Source organism: Phacochoerus africanus, chromosome 15 (assembly GCF_016906955.1).
Source record: "Phacochoerus africanus isolate WHEZ1 chromosome 15, ROS_Pafr_v1, whole genome shotgun sequence".
NCBI lineage: Eukaryota > Metazoa > Chordata > Mammalia > Artiodactyla > Suidae > Phacochoerus > Phacochoerus africanus.
The window spans coordinates 113,018,227-113,038,326 of NC_062558.1; the positions used below are offsets into that span (position 1 = coordinate 113,018,227).

At 47.0% G+C, this 20,100-nt stretch overlaps 1 protein-coding gene across 2 annotated transcripts in view; it reads right to left on the reverse strand.

Moving 5' to 3' along the window:
• The window catches only part of FBXW4 (F-box and WD repeat domain containing 4), a 102,221-nt gene that overhangs the window by 53,793 nt on the left and 28,328 nt on the right, over positions 1-20,100 (reverse strand). For both annotated transcript variants that reach the window (XM_047760415.1, XM_047760414.1), the window contains exon 5: positions 17,610-17,704. In XM_047760415.1, the coding sequence (XP_047616371.1) occupies positions 17,610-17,704 (95 nt within the window). The remainder of the gene's footprint in view (positions 1-17,609; positions 17,705-20,100) is intronic.

A 20,100-nucleotide genomic window follows, 5' to 3' on the forward strand; every position in this document is an offset into this window, starting at 1 on the left:
GCCCCCCAGCCTGGCCTCCCAGCCCAACACAGGCCCGCATTAAAATCAACACTCCGTGAACACACAAAACTGACAGGGCAGAGGGGGAGCACACATCAGATACAAAGATCGGGCTCTCAGGAGACGCGGCCTGTTGGTCTCCCATGTTAGCTCCAAGTGACTAAGCGCAGGGTGGGAAATAACGCCATCGCGGCCGCCAAAGCTCCCGCCTGGGCTCCAGGTTCACCAGGCTCGGCAGCCTTTTCACAGGAAAGATGCCTCGGCCTGGAAAAAAATTGCAAGCATTGTGTGGGGACCATTAATGCGCGCGCCTCTGCACATTCCTTCGAGAAACAGGAGCGCACTAGTCCCTGAGCCCCCGGCCCTGTGCCCCAGCGATTGTACAGGCCTGGAACACACTGCACATGCCACCTGGTCCTTCCCCCCAGGCCCCCAGCTCTGTGAGCGGTGGGAAGGGGCCCGCCAAACACCCTGGCTTCATTGTGCCCCAGAAAGAGGGGACTAATTACTCGCCTACACTCTGGAGCGCCCAGGGAGAAAACAGAGGCCAGTGGGGTGGAGAGGGTGGGAAATGGGGTGGGGGGGGGGAGAAGGGAGAGAGAAAGCCACGGGATACATTTCAAAGTTTCTCTAGCAATTTGGGGGTGGGGGAAAGAAAGCCTGGTCCTGATGTGAAATCATACAGAGGTCAGGGCTGGGTCTCCCACCCTTGTGAGAAAGTGGTGAATCGGAGACGGTTTATCAAACGATCATTTTTTTCTTTTGAAACTGGGAGGCAGCAGCTTGGACAATTCTGCAGATGTGCTTGATGAGTTAGGGACAAAAATGGCCCTTCTCTGCCCCCCTCCTCCCCTCCTTCTATAAGGGCTCCCATCGGGGGTTGCTTCTCCCTCCACTGCCTCCCGGGCCCTCCCCTCCCTTCTTCAGTGGTCAGCTGAGACCCCCACCCACTGCTCGCTTTTGTACTCTTGGCCTTTGGACATACTGACAGGGGCCTTTATGAGACCCCAATCAAGACCCCCATGTCACAGGTACCTAGTAGAGACACCAGACCTTTTCAAACAAGGGACAACAAGGAAAATCGGCTGGCCCATTGTCTCTCCTCTGTGCTAAGTGAGATGAAAGGGGCCCGCGGCCCCCTCCCCACAGCCCGCCTGCCAATCACCTCTAGTTATTAAGGTCACAATGTGTAAATTCTTTTGACCTGCACCTAATCAAAGATTCACCGGCCCTTTCAAACCCGAATGGGGAGGAGGGGAGAGACTCCCTCCCATAAACCCAGCAAACTCTCCCTCAATAAAATTTCTCTCTGACTCCTTCTCTGCTTCCCATCTCCACCCCCTCGCTTCTCCTCACTCCGCCCTCCTCACCACTGGCTTCAAACACAAATGACAAGCCCTATGGAATTACTACCCCCCAAAACTCATGGAGGATTTGAAAGTTTTATTTAATTCTCCTTAAAGAAAAAGCTTTCAGAGAGGCATAGTTTCCCAAGCAAGCCCAGAACCTGGGCAGCTCCTGTGGCTCTGATGCCAAATCTCTCCAAGTGACAAAGTGGTCTCTTGGCTTTTTTCTCTCTCCTAAATCAGCCTCTCTTGCTTTGCCCAGGATACCATGAGACATGGAGAAAAAAACACTGGGATGAATGATCCTCCCTTACCACTGTCACTAAGCATCTCTGGCTCAGTTGCCGACCCTCCAAAACCTAGCTTACAGTGAGTGGTTTTGTGAACTGAGGTGAAAAAAAATCACCAGGCCCAAAATAGGCAACCCTCAAGGAAAAAACAAAAAAAACAAAAAAACACCTAGGGTAGAACAATGAAGAACAGAACAAGAGTCAGAACAATGGAGAACAGAACTTGGATTTTTGGTGGTTTGAAAACTCTAAAATGCGTATTAAATCAAGCAAGGAGAAGAAAATGCTTGCAAATCTCCATCAATCAATATCAAGCTATGCAGTTCTCTTATCTGTCGCTTAGAATAAGGAGGAGGAATAACAAGCACGGTGGTGATAATTTATGTAAGTCGCCCCCAAATCCTCACTTGCCTACAGTCTAGGGGATGCCTCTCTCTCCCTTTCCATCGCCCTCTCCTTCCTTCTCTCTCTCCCTCTCTGCTCCTATTTATCCTCCTGTGCCCGTGATGGTACCTTTTCCTTCTGGATTTCTCCCTGCCCAGTTGTCTTTCTCTCCGAGTGTCCTTTGGGGCATATGGAGGTTCCCAGGCTAGGGGTCTGATTGGAGCTGTAGCCACCGGCCTACGCCAGAGCCACAGCAACGCGGGATCGGAGCCGCGTCTGCAACCTACACCACAGCTCAGGGCAACGACGGATTGTTAACCCACTGAGCAAGGGCAGACCGAACCTGCAACCTCATGGTTCCTAGTCGGATTCGTTTACCACTGCACCTCGAAGGGAACTCCGAAACCAAGTTTAATGCTGTAAAAGTAAATGTAAGGAAGGACTTTTTAGGGTGAGGGAAACACTCTAAGCTGAATTGCAGCGATGGTGGCACAACGCCATAATTTGCTAAAACTTGTGAACTGTACACTTAAAATGTATGCTTAAATTGGGTGAATTTTATGGTATACAAATTATACTTCAAAAAAGCTTTAAAGTTAAAATGTAAATGTAGGTCCGTGCATCCTTAATTTAAATAACCGTGTAAGGGAAAAAGGAAGGCTTCTCTCTACAGTTACCGGACACTGAAAGAGACATTTAAAAGTAATTTATGTTTTTTCTATTAATAAAAATTGGCAGATTATAAAAAACTTAAATAGAAAAAAGTTTAAAAAAAAGTAAATGTCAGAAATCTACCACACACGAAGGAACTGAAAAGACAGTCAAATAACTATCACACTGCTTTGTGACTTTTTTTCATTCAATACTATGCTATGACATCTTTGGGGGTCACTAAACATGCACATCTACACCATCATTTTAGGGGCTTTGGATAGTATTCTATTGAGTGACTATACCATAAAATATTTAACCAGACCCCTATTAGTGGATGTTTATGTGTTCTTAATATCTCTTTATATGTACATCTTGCAGACTTGTCTGGTTACTGACTTAGGATAAATTCCTAGAAGCGGAATTCATGTGTCAAAAGGTTTTTACATTTTATTCTGATACGCACTGCCAAACTAACGTAACTTTAAAACTCTTAACTTTTCCTCTCCTTATTCCTGGACTGGCCCTTCCCAGCCCGTAAAGAAGTATTTTCCTGGCCACAGACTTCTAACAAGTGAAGAATTCTTTGAATAATCTTTATTTGGGGGGTTAATTTTTTGTTTTTATTCTCAACCACTGCTCACTCTGGATACTAGTGAGACTCAAACCGGCCAGGAAAGTACAGTGCTTCAAACACCTTAACCCCTGGGTCCCTCTCTCTCTCTGCCAAATGTTACAAATCTCACCTTCATGCCCAGCTCACCCTTCTCTTGGGTCATTTACCACAGGACCCCACTCCAGTCACTCACTTGGTCTCCTCTCATTCGGGCCCAGGAGGAAGGAAACCCAAGCTTGGCCAAGACAACTAATGCTACTGCAGTAACAAAGCAGAAAATAACAGGGGAAAGAGCACAGTCCTCAGGAGAGAGAGACAGCGAGTGGGTCACATGCTCTGAGCGAGGCCCTCTCCGTAGCCCCCGAAGGCCATGGTACAGGGAGTTCAGGGTGAGAAGCATGTGGTAAACGAAGGCTGATCAAATCGAGACAGCGTCCTACAGGGAAACGGTGCTCCTGAGACTCCAGAGTTTTGACCAGGCACCACAGGACTGACCTAGGGCAAGACTTGAGCTACTCTCTCTCAAAATCCCCCCAAACAATGAAGAAGGGAGGGACAGACACTCACAGTGGCCTCAAGCAGAAAGGGATCCGTTTCACTTTACATTGCACATCTTGGCTTTTCCTTCTCTTTCTGTTCAGCCAGCTCATGTCACATGTGCCACAAGCCACACACAAAGGAGGGGGAGAAGCAACCACCACAGCTGCACAGTGGCCTCTACTGCTAGCAAATACCTGTACTTGAGAAGCTCATCCTCCACAATGCCTTGTGGCCTCTGTGTCTTCCTGTCTAGCTCAGCTGCTAGAAAGAAGCCTCTCACCTGACCACTTGCTATGCCAGCATAACGAGTGATGGCCATCCCCTGCCTGTCCCACCCTCAGCACCACCGATGCAGCCAGACACAACACATATATAAGTGTCTCCAGCCTGGAGCCAAAAGCCACAGCTCTCTAGATGGAGCAGCTGAAGCATGTAAAATCAAGAGAGGAACAGGGCCTGGGCCCACATTTGACTTCACCAAGCCTACCTACAGTTTACTAAGAGGATCAGAGATAGCAGAAGACAAAGGGCCTTGACTTTAATGCCTTCTTAAGGCAGGCAAGCCCCTGCCTTCAAGAGGCGTGCTCTAGCCCACAGAGGCGCCAGCCACCAGGACTGGTACGCACATTGTCTAAACTGTGCCAGCTTTAGACAGGGCTACTGTTTCCAGACTGCTGCGAAAATCCAAACACTACACCATGACCACCATGGCCATTGCTTGAGAAGTTGGATTTTGTCTTTAGTGCTGGAAGATGCAGAGGAGGAGACAGCTGCACAAGCTGAGCAGGGCTAAAGACAAGTCTGAACACCAGAACATGGAAAAGGTGTGTGTGTGTGTGTGGGGGGGTCACAACAAAATATGATTTACAGTTATTTTAACCTTCTGAAAGGTTCTCTCTCATTACTTGAAATTCTCTTTTGCAAATTAAGGCCCTGCTGAAGATTTTGGATGTTATCATATCCCAACTGGCACCCTTCCTGGCCCTCCTATACTTTTTTTGTTCCCCATTCATGTTTTAAATTTGCATTGCAAATATGAAAAAGGAAAGCTTCCACTAAAGTAATTTCCTGGGCCAGCAGCTCTTGGACTAATATTCCCTTTGCAATTACCATGGCTTCTGCATGTGTGTACTCCCCTCCCTCCTCCTCTCTCCCCTCCCCTCTCCTCTGCCAGCATCTTCTTCCGGATCCAAGCCTATCTGACAGAGCACTACACACTGTGTCACAAACTAACCCCTATGAAAAGGCCCTGGCCAGAGAGAGGAGCAAGAACCAGCTGGGAAGATAGGCAAGGATCTCGGCTAGTCAGTTTAACAGAGCACCCTAGAGGCACAGGGGTTTTGTCTGTAGCACAAGGCACATAACTTATGCAAAATAGGAAATAAAATTTCAGCCCCCAAAAGTTCACGATCTGAAACCCTGAAAAAAAATCCTATTCAAGAAACTGCTAGAGAGTATTAGCAGATGTCTACTCCACACAGCCGAGATCTTTCAGTATTGGTAGGAAGGGCCAAATATATTTGCTGGCTTGCTGAGGTCTAAATGCACCTTCCTTGTCATCCTGTGTTGAAACTCTAGTCAGAATCAACACCATCTTTGTGATTCACAAACTTTACAGCCAGTTTTCCACATCGGTGTGTGGTCCATCTATTCCACTGCTAGGGGCATATAGGGATGCCTATTTTCTTTCTTGATGGTGTGAGGAAAATATTCCAGCTCTTGAGTCTCAAGCCCCTACACCTCCCACCCTCCAAAGGAACTACAATAGTAATGACACTCCCAAAACTCACGGGAAACTGTCTCAGGCAGCAGAATTCCTGTTCTTGGGTCCTAAGCCCCTGACCAAGTAGAGCCACATGTAACTGTCCTGAATTCAGTGAGGGGAAGAAATACAACTGACACTGTGGACTGCTATCTGGACAGCCCAGGCACCCGGACTCTGGTAGACGGAAAGGTGGCAGAGGGAGAGGACACCTTTTCAAAAAATTTGATTTGAAATGAAAAGGAAAGCAAAGAACCTAAGTCTTGACTCCAAATTGAAGTACTGAAATCTGCCCCAAATAGCCTGAGAGTCACCTAATTACAGGAGGATGGGGTAATCCTTCCACCTCTGACCTGACCCCCCCCCCCCGCCCCCGCCAGGTTACGCTACTGATCCAGCCACACTCCCGTCATTGCTTTTCTCACTAGGGCCCAGTACAAAGTCCACCCTACCCTCAGTCTATTTATTAGAGTGAGCTCCACTGGCTCAAAATACCTAAAGCACAGATATTTCATGAAGATCTCTCTTTTGACTGATCTGAGTGTTGCAGCTAACAGGTGGGGAAATCTTAAATATACGAGAGTTATCAGGACAGGACCACTGGAACGGATCAGTGCCATAAGTCAGACAAGGCTAGAAGTTTCCGCCCACCATCAGGTTCCTCTTTAGCCTTGACAGATCAAACTCAGGCCGAAGCAGGCTACAGGGATCAGTTCAGTCTCCGAGCCAAAGGTCTTCACAGTGAGGGACCAAAGCTGCCCTGGCTGGGCCTCTGCCGGCCTATGTCCCAGATTAATCACCACCAGGAGGGGCCTAGACACCAGGCTGCAATCTGAGCCCAGCAGCACCTGCACAGGGGTTGCCCCAGCACCTCCCTTACTCCCTTGGCCAAGACTCCAGGGCATGAGGGTGTCCACCTGTTGACCAGGTTACCTGGGACAGGAGGGCCAGGCACTCAGCCATGTTCAGGCCTGCAGATAAGTCACAGGTGGTTTGAGTTAGTGCAGGAAAGAGGAAAGATGTAGTGATGCAAGTAGTGTAGTTAAGGCTCCAAGAGAAAGAAAATTCTCAGCCTCTGAACAGAAAGAGAGAAAGGCCTCAATGCCCCTTTCCACCACTGTCTAGAGAGGAAACTGAGCTCAAGACCAGCAGTGGATGAATGAGGCAAGCCCTCAGAGGTTATGAACTAACGAGACGCTCCATGACTGTCTGGGGGACACAGTCTCATCACCTACCAGATCACAGGATACAGACGGGAAGGAGGGAGAGCAGAGATGTCTTTTCAAAACACCCCCAGATGCTGCCATTATGAATGTGTCAAGAAAACTTAGAAACAAATTCACTCTGGAGGGTGTAGAAGAGCTTCCTCTGAATGCCAGGACCTCGGAGACTAGTTTCCTCAAATGACCTGCTAACTCAGTAAGCTATTTCAAACACGTGTCTACTCAGAGCTAGCAATGACGTATCGTGTATGTACATGTCTGTCTGTGCTAGAATGCACTTTTTAGGATCAAGGGAACCTATTTTATTATAAATTATTCTCAGATGGTAATTTCTTTTATATTGTTGCTTCTCTAGGTCTGACTAGAGTAGGAGGAAGTGTTCTTGAGACTCAAACAAACAAACAAACAAAAAAACAAAAGGAGGAAGAAAATGCTATAAAATTTGGTTGTGATGATCACTGTACAACTATAAATGTAACAAAATTCATTGAGTAATACAAAATTTTTAAAAATTAACAAAAGGAGGAAGATAAACATGAAGATCTGTCCCAGGAGCTAGCTTGTGACACAAGGATAGATGCTCGCTTTCCCACCTGCCCCACGCCCCAGGGAAGGAAGGGTGGGAGGGCTCCAAGTCAGATTGAAGTGCGTGTCCCTCGAAAGAGCAGAGAAAAGCACAGGGCAGATAAGAGGAGGAAGAGCTCCTACACAGAGCCTTCATTTGAGGAGGAACACCCACATCCTGACTGTTACACCTTGTACCTCCAGAGCTCCATCTCCAGGAATTCCCTTTGAACTCCCGGCTGCAACTCAGAGCTAGGACAGAGCAGTGGCTACAATTACACACTTGCTTGGGGAGGGGGGGTGCTCCTGCTGCATGTGACAGGCCATGAAAGGTCCCTGCCTATAAAACAGACTAGAAAACAAACCCTTAATTTAAATGTTAATGAAAGTGCTGTGGAGACATCAGAGGCTTCCCGGCTGCTCAGAGAACAGCTACACCAGCCACAGAATTTATGGCTCCCCTTCACCCTCCTGCCTCCCTCTCTGCCTCATCACCCACTGAAGTTTAAAGAGTAAAAAAAAAAAAAAAAAAGAAAGAAAGAAAGAAAGAAAAAAACCAACTAATTTTAACATTAACTCCATGCTTCCACCTCGGGATGTGATTGCTAAATTATCTGTCAGCAGAACAGTGATCAAAGGTGGAAAAACACAGACACCTTGCACACACAACTCAGAAAAGTCAGCTGCAGCTAAGGCAGGAAAATGACCTTCTCTCCTCCTGAGGCGGGAAGGGTAGAAGAAATAGGGGTGCAAGTAGGGACTGGAGCTGGGAGGTACGGGCAGCAGGAAGAGAAGGAAGACTGATCCCTCCCGTGTGCTCTGCTTCCCGTTTGAGAACTCAGCATACCACATTTGCTAAGTTTGACTGGTCTGTCTCTCCATCAGACCATGCTGTCTAGTTCACTGTTATGTCTCCAGGGTTCAGCACGTTGTAATGCTTAAGAAGTATACGGAGAGAAAAAGAGAAATCAGGAGGGAAGGAGAGAGACAGGCAGAGAGTAGAGAAAGAATTTAAACAATGAGCCTGGAGGATGGAAATGGATCCCTGTGGCAGGGGCAGGGTCTTGATGCCTGAACTCTGCATCCACAGCATCCCACCTTCTGCAGCAACCTCCGTTTCTACTTGTGGTGTCTTGTTTAAGTCAGGTCTTCACAACTGAGCCAGTCTTCCTAGTCAGGGACGGAGCTGCTCCCACAAATGGGGCCTGGGCCAGCCAGGGCTGGTTGGGTTGCTGGTCTCAGGCCAGCAGCTCAGCACATGAGCCTCGCTGTGCCCAACATGCCCTGGGTAGTGGCAGAAATCCAAGGTCTTGAGGAAATGAAACCCACCCCTGTGGCATTTCATCCTTGCTACCGATGGATATGCCCACTGGAGAGGCTTGGCTTAGCACCGGCAGTGAACTCTAGGGTGGCAGGCACTGCCCTGAGATTCAGCAGGACCAGACTCTGATTCACTTGTATCCCTACAGTGATCTCTTTCCAATCTTAGGTTATTTTAGGCTGGACCAGTGGGCCCACCTAGCATCTCCCAGAGCTTCCTCCTTTCCTTCTTCTTCTTTTTTTTTTTTTTTTGTTTTTTAGTTATTACTATTTTTGTGGCTGCACCTGCAGCACATAGAAGTTCCCAGGCCAAGGAACTTGAATCCAAGCTGCAATTGCAACCTAGGCCTTTAACCCACTACACTGGGCAGGGATCAAACCTACACTTCTGCAATGACCCAAGCCACTGCAATTAGATTCCTCACCCACTGTGCCACAGTGGGACCTCCAAGCTTCCTTCTTTCTCCAGGCATCATGCTGCCCCTTCCAGCCATGCCATCCTCTGGCTCTTCCATGCTGTTTTTGTGCCTCTGACTCTCTCATCAGGGGTACTCTCTCCAGTGTGCTCTTCAGCCTAGCAAAGGGGGATACTGAGCTACTCCTTGCCTAGAGAAGGTGCCCTTTCTCTAAATAAGCCCCTGACCCTGAGAAGAGAGGACAGATCTTGATAGGTGTTAGCCAATCCATCAGGATGACTAGCTACAATGTGAAGCATGACAAAATCCATCAAAATCTTCCTTCAGAGAGTTCCCGTCGTGGTGCAGCGGAAACAAATCTGACTAGGAAGCATGAGGTTGAGGGTTTCATTCCTGGCCTTGCTCAGCAGGTTAAGGATCCAGTGTTGCCATGAGCTGTGGTGTAGGTTGCAGATGTGGCTCAGATCTGGTATTGCTGTGACTGTGGCATAGGCTGGCAGCTGTAGCTCCAATTGGACTCCTAGCCTGGGAACCTCCATAAGCCATGGGTGCAGCCCTAAAAAAAAAAAAAAAAAATCCTTCAGGTTATCAAGGTCAGGGATCTCCTTCAGGATCCAGTTTTTTTTTTTTTTTTAATAATTTTTTTTATTTTCCCACTGTACAGCAAGGGGGTCAGGTTATCCTTACATGTATACATTACAATTACATTTTTCCCCCAGCCTTTCTTCTGTTGCAACATGAGTATCTAGACAAAGTTCTCAATGCTATTCAGCAGGATCTCCTTGTAAATCTATTCTAAGTTGTATCTGATAAGCCCAAGCTCCCGATCCCTCCCACTCCCTCCCCCTCCCATCAGGCAGCCACAAGTCTCTTCTCCAAGTCCATGATTTTCTTTTCCGAGGAGATGTTTATTTGTGCTGGATATTAGATTCCAGTTATAAGTGATATCCTATGGGATTTGTCTTTGTCTTTCTGGCTCACTTCACTCAGTATGAGATTCTCTAGTTCCATCCATGTTGCTGCAAATGGCATTATGTCATTCTTTTTGATGGCTGAGTAGTATTCCATTGTGTATATATACCACCTCTTCCGAATCCAATCATCTGTCGACGGACATTTGGGTTGTTTCCATGTCCTGGCTATTGTGAATAGTGCTGCAATGAACATGCGGGTGCACGTGTCTCTTTTAAGTAGAGTTTTGTCCGGATAGATGCCCAAGAGTGGGATTGTGGGGTCATATGGAAGTTCTATGTATAGATTTCTAAGGTATCTCCAGACTGTTCTCCATAGTGGCTGTACCAGTTTACATTCCCACCAACAGTGTAGGACGGTTCCCTTTTCTCCACACCCCCTCCAGCACTTGTTATTTGTGGACTTATTAATGATGGCCATTCTGACTGGTATGAGGTGATATCTCATGGTAGTTTTGATTTGCATTTCTCTTATAACCAGCGATGTTGAGCATTTTTTCATGTGTTTGTTGGCCATCTGTATATCTTCTTTGGAGAAATGTCTATTCAGGTCTTTTGCCCATTTTTCCATTGATTGATTGGCTTTTTTGCTGTTGGGTTGTGTAAGTTGTTTATATATTCTAGAGATTAAGCCCTGGTCAGTTGCATCATTTGAAACTATTTTCTCCCATTCTGTAAGTTGTCTTTTTGTTTTCTTTTGGGTTTCCTTTGCTGTGCAAAAGCTTGTCAGTTTGATGAGGTCCCATGGGTTTATTTTTGCTCTAATTTCTATTGCTTTGGGAGACTGACGTGAGAAAATATTCATGATGTTGATGTCAGAGAGTGTTTTGCCTATGTTTTCTTCTAGGAGTTTGACGGTGTCCTGTCGTATATTTAAGTCTTTCAGCCATTTGGAGTTTATTTTTGTGCATGGTGTGAGGGTGTGTTCTAGTTTCATTGCTTTGCATGCAGCTGTCCAGGTTTCCCAGCAATGCTTGCTGAATAGACTTTCTTTTTCCCATTTTATGTTCTTGCCTCCCTTGTCAAAGATTAATTGACCATAGGTGTCAGGGTGTATTTCCGGATTCTCTATTCTGCTCCATTGGTCTGTCTGTCTGTTTTGATACCAGTACCACACTGTTTTGATGACTGTGGCTTTGTAGTATTTCTTGAAGTCTGGGAGAGTTATGCCTCCTGCTTGGTTTTTGTTCCTCAGGATTGCTTTGGCGATTCTGGCTCTTTTGTTGTTCCATATAAATGTTTGGATTGTTTGTTCTAGTTCTGTGAAAAATGTCCTGGGTAATTTGATAGGGATTGCATTGAATCTGTAGATTGCTTTGGGTAGAATGGCCATTTTTACAATATTGATTTTTCCAATCCATGAACATGGAATATCTTTCCATTTCTTTACATCTTCTTTGATTTCTTGGATGAAAGTTTTATAGTTCTCGGCATATAGGTCCTTTCCCTCCTTGGTCAGGTGTATTCCGAGGTATTTGATTTTGTGAGGTGCAATTTTAAAAGGTATCGTATTTGTGTATTCCTTTTCTAATAGTTCATTGCTGGTATACAGAAATGCAACTGACTTCTGAATGTTAATCTTATATCCTGCTACTTTGCTGAATTTATGAATCAGTTCAAGTAGTTTTGGGGTTGAGTCCTTCGGGTTTTCTATGTATAGTATCATGTCATCTGCATACAGTGACAGTTTGATCTCTTCTCTTCCTATATGGATGCCTTTTATTTCTTTTGTTTGTCTAATTGCTGTGGCTAGGACTTCCAAAACGATGTTGAAGAGCAGTGGTGAGAGTGGGCATCCCTGTCTTGCTCCAGATTTGAGTGAGAAGGCTTTCAGTTTTTCCCCATTGAGTCTTATATTTGCTGTGGGTTTATCCTAAATGGCTTTGATTATATTCAGGAATGGTCCCTCTATACCCACTTTGGCGAGGGTCTTGATCATGAATGGATGTTGGACTTTGTCAAATGCTTTTTCTGCGTCTATTGAGATGATCATATGATTTTTTACTTTTTTTTTTGTTAATGTGGTGTATGATGCTGATTGATTTGCGTATGTTGAACCATCCTTGTGAACCTGGGATGAACCCAACCTGGTCATGGTGTGTAATTTTTTTGGTATGTTATTGGACTCGGTTGGCTAAGATTTTGTTGAGAATTTTTGCATCTATATTCATCAATGAGGATCCAGCTCTTTACCACTAACTAGAAAGAGTAAAACTCAGAGGCACAACCTTTTCTTTTGATTTGTCTTCCCCTAAAAGCACCGAGGGAGTTAGGAAGCTCAGGGCTAAAAGACTGCTGAACCACTGTGAACCAAAAGAATCCAAACTGAAAGTTGGCTGCCTCTTTTTTCCAATCTTTCAAACCTCTCTGTCAGAGAAAACTCCAGATGCAATTACCTTTCACTAAAGAAGGGTGTATTTCAACAGGCTGGTGAATATGTGTCTGCCACACACACAACACACAGTAAGCCCTGTAGCCACTGGAACAAATACCCTGCTCTCCCCAGAAAGCCACCCCTTTCCCAAACACTACACAGTGATTGCTTTCCTTCCAGACTCTCCCTCTCCTCTGGGAGAAATGAAGCAAGAAGGGGCAGCTCCTCCAGCAAAACCCCCCAGAGGCCACAACTCACTTTACAAATTTGAATCGGTACATTTCATGCAGACTTGGACTAATCCCCCCAAAAACAAACAGGCCACCACAGTGAGCAAAGTTACACAAAATTGTATTGTATATTTAATAACACAGCTAAGTCAAGTTTCTACACCTATACCACTCATATGTTTCCCTAATGACAGAAACAAGAGAGAAGGGATTAAAACCCAAGTGTCCTGGGAAGCCTTCCTGACCACACTCACTCACACGATAGCAAGTGCTGTTCAGAGATGGGGAGAGGACTCCGCCGAGCCCCTCCTTTTTCTTGGAGGGCAATAAATATGGCATCTGCAGGTACCCAGGGCAGGAAGGAGAGGAAGGAGGAGCTGTGGGCTCTTCTCGCATCCCCTCCCAGACAAACAGGGGCAAGCGGGACTCCAGGCTCATTTCACCACCAAGCTCCCCAGCTGGCTTGGAGGGACCCTGCAAACAGAAGATCTATGTGCACGAGTGCTCCTGGGATGGTGCGGGTACTCGCAGCCCCCTGAGTGAGCCCAGGCTGTGACTGCACGCTGCCTTCCTCCCTGTTCCCTCTCTATCTCAACTCTGGCCTCTGGGAAGAGAGAATGTTTCCAGGTCCCCACAGAGCCTTTCAAGGGCCACAGCCACCGTCCAAGACTCTGGTGGATGAAGGCATTGCAATGACCCACAGGCCAGCCTAACGGCCCTGCCTCAGCACCACGTACATGGTAACAGGCTAGAGACCTGAGCCTCTTCTGTCCCATCCCACATAGATCCTTCCCTGAGCCTCAACTTCTCCATCTGCCAGGAGGGGAATGACCCTCTCGCTTCCTCAACCAGTAATAGCCTAGTGTCAGGCAATTAGAATCATCTAGCAACCAATACAGTTATGTACCCATTCCTCGCCCCACTGAATAAGATCCTTGGGAGAACTGGCCCACAGCAAGTGTTCAGTCAGTACACAGGGAGCATGGAGGAAACGGAGTGAGGAAAAAAAGAGATGGGAAATAGAAGGAGTGAAACAGAGTCTTTAATAGTTCTGCATTTCCTTACTGAGTATTTATTAACTTTATTCAGCTGGAAATAATCTTTTGATGGCAATAAAATGTCAACTGCACTTTTTTTTTTTTTTTGGTCTTTTTGCCACTTCTTGGGCCGCTCCCGCGGCATATGGAGGTTCCCAGGCTAGGGGTCTAATCGGAGCTGTAGCCACGGGCCTACACCAGAGCCACAGCAACGCCAGATCCGAGCTGCATCTGTGACCCACACCACAGCTCAGGGCAACGCCGGATCAGTAACCCACTGAGCAAGGGCAGGGATCGAACCCACAACCTCATGGTTCCTAGTCGGATTCGTTAACCACTGCGCCATGACGGGAACTCCAACTGCACATTTTTTAAACGCTGCTTTTCTCTGATACTCATGGAAAAGTGCTCGGACCTTCATGTGACCTCAGGAGGTTGTATCTCTGAAACCAGTTGTGCTGAATGTGTTTCAGCCCCACAGTGACACCTAGACACGTGCCCTTCCACCCAAGCCACACCTCCAGTATCTCACTTCTATTCCACCCCAACCTCTTCTTTCACTCATCAAATGGCTCCAGGCTGGGCTCCTCTGTAAGTCATCTCTGAGACATAAATCCTAAAAACAGAGGTATTAGTGCCAGGGTAAGAAGATGGGTAGGAGGGCACACATGCAGCAGAGGGAAAGGTCCTTGCCTGCCACCTTCCAGTCGAGCCTACTGGTTGTCCTTCGGTGTTTTTTTGAGTACCGACCCATGGCTCTAAGCACATGATTGGTATTAAATATCATCCTCCACAAGCACATGACTGGTATTCAACATACTCCTCCACAAGTGTTTACAAATCAAGAATTCAAGGTCAAGGAAGGAAGGAAAGGTGACATTTGGACACAGGACAGGATTTCGCTTTCTGCCAGGTATCCTGGCACCTCAAATGAGGCCTAGGGCTTGAAGTGTCACATCTCATACCACAAGTTTCTAGGTACACACATATGAAATGAAGGCAGAAAAGCCCCAGCATCAAAGATAAATACCATGAATCGTTCTAGCAAATTATTTAAAATAGATGAAAGAGACTGAGACATGCTGGGTCTTCCAACTGTCCAGGCTTTCCTAACTACACGAGGGAGCAGGGGACAGTGAGAGGCTGTCATGTAAACAAGGAGTACCTGCCCTGGAGGACAGCACCCATCCACCCTCGTGTTCTGCATGAGGGGTTCACGGCCACATCACGTTAGTGATACTGACGACCATACTCAACAGGAAAAGTGGCAGGGAGGGGAACAGAAGGCAGCCAGGAAGGGCAGGAATTCCATGGGCCGGGCGGCGGGGGGGGGGGGGGGGGGGGGGGGGGGCGTTCCTGCTGAGTCCTCACCTGAAGAAGATGACAAAAGAGCAGGGTAACTCCATGTGGGTTGGGAGGAGCCCCAGGGAAGGGTGGAGGCGTGGAAGCAGTAAAGCACAAAGAAATGCTTCACCAGGTAGGAGAAATTCTGGTTGACAAGAGTCTAGCCACGTTAGCTTTGTAGAGCGTTTTCATATTCACCATTTCAGATCCTCTTCACAGTAGTCTACTAAGGTCTAAGAAGCAAATGCTATTCACACTTAACAGATGAGAAATAGAGGCTCAGAGAAGGACTTGGCCGAGGCCACCCTGCTGGATGGTGGCAAAGGAGAACTCCAGTCTCCCAGTACAGATCCTACGACTGGGAGGCTGTGTCGCCCCAGATTGGGAAAATGGATGAGTCTACTGAAAGGTTCAAATTCAATGACACAGCGAGACAAAAATGGACCTAATGATAAGATGAAAAGACCCCATCCCAATATATTTTTTTGAGTAAGAGAAAAAGAGGCATAGAGGAGTTCCCGTCGTGGCGCAGTGGTTAATGAATCCAACTAGGAACCATGAGGTTGTGGGTTCGATCCCTGCCCTTGCTCAGTGGGTTAAGGACCCGGCGTTGTCGTGAGCTGTTGTGTAGGTCGCAGGCGTGGCTCAGATCCCACGTTGCTGTGGCTCTGGTGTAGGCCGGCGGCTACAGCTCCGATTAGACCCCTAGCCTGGGAACCTCCATATGCCGTGGAAGCCGCTCTAGAAAAGGCAAAAAGACAAAAAGACAAAAAAGAAAGAAAAAGAGGCAGAGAAAACAGCAGCAGACATTCTGATCACCTATCATAATGACAGGATCCCAAATGCAAACTATTTTTCAAAACAGTCCAATACGCCATTTGTAGACTTGAGGGAAAAAGTCATCTCATATAATTTGAGTCAGGAGCTAAAGAGCCAGCCAACGGTGAGTGAAAGTATCATCCCAGGGCCAAGAAAGTACACAAGGGGACAAGAAGACTCCTAAGGAGAACGTGAGGAAGACAGGAGACCTAGGTTTTCACCAAATAGGAGGCATATCAAGGACTTAGCAAAGGTCTGGCATAGAGCACATGACTACCAAGCACTAGTTGCTGGTGCAGCAGCAGTCACAGAGCAGTGCTGGTCAGATTAGGAAGCTAGGTCCTTCCTCAAAGCCAGCTTCCAAGTTACGGCCAAAACAAAACAAAACAAACCAAAAAAACACCCAAATCAGTTTCTTGTAACCTGAACTGCTTCTTAATGACAAAGGCAGACTCTGTCCTCAACCTCCTTTATTGGCATCATCTTCAACAGCAGCCATGCTCTATTAACAGACAGCCTAACACACTCCAGAGGAGGTAGCTGGAGAACAGGCAAATGAAGATGGGGATGCTGGGAGAGCCTGGATGTATCTTTGGCCTAAAGCCATGTGCACGAAGCAAGTGGACCCTCTCCAGCCCTGAAGAGTGTCCCTCCACCACTGACCTCACCCCGGCCCAACCCAGCCTCCTAAAGCCAGCAGTAGTCATCAGGTAACCACCAAGACAAAGTCACCAGCCCACCTGTCACCTCCCACAGGTATCCTGCAACCCATCACATAGCCAGTCCACAGATACCCAAGGCTGGCTAACTGGCTCTAGAGGAGACAGCATTAGGAAGAAACTGAGGAGGGGACAGAGCTCAAGGGCTCCATTTTCCACCCTCTGCCCCCACACACTTAGGCCTCTCTACTCCCTGCTGTCTTTCCTTCCCTCTTTCCTAGGATTGCTAGAATGATTTGTTCTGGACAGCGACAGGTTTATAGGTTAGCCGACACCTCCGCTCTGTGGAATTTTAATTAACTTCTCCCATCGTCAATATGCTAAGGAACGGGATCTCCATTCTCTGAGGTCAGCAATGTGTTTCAGGTCCTGCTATATCAGCCGTCAAATTGAAGAATTAATGACGTGGCTAATCGGCTCTAATTCTTTAGGAAGAAAAAATCTGAAAGGGAGTTGTGGAAGGGGGCAGGAGGAGGGGTGCAGACTCCATGGGGTGAGGAGAAAAAGGCTGAAGGGGGCTGAGCAAAGGGGGGGACCAACTCTCATAAAACAAGTGACTGACTTAAACTCGGGGTTGGAGGGTGGCAGCCCTACAGCTTTCCCATTGATCATGTGGCTGGGGTGAGGGGAGAAGGAAGTGAGAGAGGACACTAGGTAAACACTCCAACAGAGCAGGTGCAGAGAGGGTGTCCATGTGCCCCGCTGGGGAGGAGAGAGGCTCCGCCTCCGTTCAAGAGAACCTCAGAAGCAGAAGTCAGGACACAAAGCTCGCTTGTTCATAGGTAAAACTAGAGAAACAACAGTCAGGCCAAAGGGTAGGGTAAAGCCGCCACCAAAATTGGCACTTCTGCTATAAGTGTCAACAAATCTACTCCACATTCATGACTTTGCATGAGGGCCCAACTGGATAAGGGCCCCAAGCCTCTCCTGATGACACCCACCTGACCTCATAAAAGCATTATTACCTGGGACAAAAACCATACCCCCCAAACAGCTCCCTTACCTGAGCAATGGGCTGATAGCAATGGACCAGACTCGGTCTTCAGTCTGGATGGTGTGTAAGCACTGCCCCAGCCGGCCTGAGGCCAAAGGCCATACCTGGAAACAGGAGAGGAGATGCTCTCGTTGGCGTTGCCTGGGATTGGGAAAAGGGTTGGAAAGGTGCACCAGCTGAGTCGCCTAAAAGGGTAGGGAAAAGGAGAATCTTTTCTATGCTGTCCACACAGAGCTCTGGGTAGCAGCAGAGGGGCCTCTCCAGCTTCCAGCTCTCCTACCACCAGCTCCCAGTCCGATTCACCCTTTCACTTCCACCTGAGAGCCCTTGCGCAGCAGCCAATCTTATACCAGGGAATCAGAAGCTCCACATTCCTCAGCTGAGACCTGACCGAGAAGAGAGGGCAGCTGGGGCCTGCCTCACTCAGCAACCTCCTCGTGTTTGTGGGTTTTCCTTTTTCCTCCTCTCTGACCAAGATTTTACTTTGGGGAGGTAGGAAGAGGGAGGAAGATCAAGGCCCAGGACGAGAGGACAGAGACAGAATTAGAGAGGAGTAAAAAGAAAGATCCAAGGGAGGGAAGAATGGAAGGAGAGGACTTCAAAGTGGGAAGGTGGTGTGTTGTTGTTTGTTTGTTGATAATGCCCAGAATCCAGTGCTATTCATGTCAGCAGGGAATTTAGCACCTAGTGTCACCAAAAGTAGCAGAAAAGCTTAACTCTTTTAAGCTTCCATATCTCCTACAGGTTAAAAATATTGCTTGGAGCACATTATCTGGTCCCTATCAGTCAGGAATGTACATTAGCAGCCACTCTGGGCTTAACTCTAATCAACACTCACAGAGCCCTCTCAGCGGTCAGTGCATTTAGAACTCTCCCATTAAGCACTAGGCCCCCTCACCTCACCCTACCCCAGAGGACACACCCAGGGAAATAAGCCTCTACCCAAACAGAGAGGAAACCTCAAATGTACAGGGTTGTCCCCAGACAGCCAAGGAGGGATCCTGAGGCAGCCAGATGGATCAGTGACCTCTTAAGGTCCCCGTAGTGCTATAAGGGGAACAAACACACAAAAGTCAGTCAGGACCTTAGATGGAAGAACTTGCAGGAAACATTCCTTGAGTTTAAGGGGTAGGTGATGGAGTGGGGGTGGCCCTGACTTCTTAGGATCACATGATATCTCCTCTCTATAAAAGGAGAAAGTGTTCCTTAGATGTTGTTGTGTGTCTATGATAGGGGGAGGAGGGTGTGAGTTACTTTTCCCAACACGGGAAAAGAAAATAAATCCAACAAGAAGGCCCCGAATGAGCAAGAGCCGAAAACAAAAGTTAATACTACAGCTTTCCTGGAATGCCGTGATACTGGCTCATTCTTCTGGGTCGGGTCACTTCGGTAGTAACTAGATGCACCTAATATCCTCTTTCAGAGAGCCCTGGATTGGAAAAGAAGTTTGCCTTTTCCTTGATGCAAAATCCCTAGGAGGCAGGTTCTTGCTTGGGGTGGGTGGGGAGACACTAAAGACTGATTACAAAATCTGTGAGGAAGGCTCTAGGCTGGAATTCACTAGTGCCCTCCACTGAACCGGCTGGTGGATCTCTGGACTGTGAAAACCACAGAACAAGGTTCCTGGTCTCCAGGAGTGGCTCAGGAAGCATGCTGCCAATTTCCAAGCATGATCTTGGGCAAGCAGCCCTCCTGACCTGCACCAGCAGCACGCCATCCACCACAAACATGAGCATGCTGATCACATCTTAATCCTCAGTGGTCAGGTCCAAAACAGACCCATCCCTGGAGAAGACGTAACTCAGTGGGAGCAGTAAAAAGCAGTTGGCAGTATGTATTAAGACCCTTAAAATGACCAAAGCCTTCGACTCAGCAATTCTATTGCTGAGACGCTAACCTAACAATCCTAAAACAAAGAAAAACCTAAATGATAAAATATATTCCCTACAACCCGCAGTAGCAGCAGAAAAAGCACACATGGGGTTTAGAATTAGACAAATCTGGGTTTGAACTCTAGTTGTTACTTATTTATCTCTGATCTTAGGGACATTTCCTGACTTCTTAGACTCAGTCCTCCTCATGTGTAAAATGGGAAATAATGCTTATCCTTTAGGGTTGCAGTGTGGAAAAGTGAAGGTAAGTGAAAAGCACCCAGCAGAGCACCACAGTGTTTGGCAGGTATCAGGCATCAATAATGGTGGTTCTTATTATTAAAGGAAAAAACAAGATACAAACATCTACCAACTAGAAAAACAGTAACTAAATTATGGTAAGTCCATTGTGAAGCCATTAAAGATGACACTTACAAATAACTTCTAATAACAATGGAAAACCTTATAAAATAGACACAGCAGGGTATACTGGGTATATGAGATATATTATGACCGTAATTATGTAGGGAAAAGTTACCCTAAAGGATAAAATGAGAAAATAAATGTAAAGTGCTTATCAGCAGTGTCTGGTTATATTCTACAGTATTTTTAAAAAATATCTTTATTTT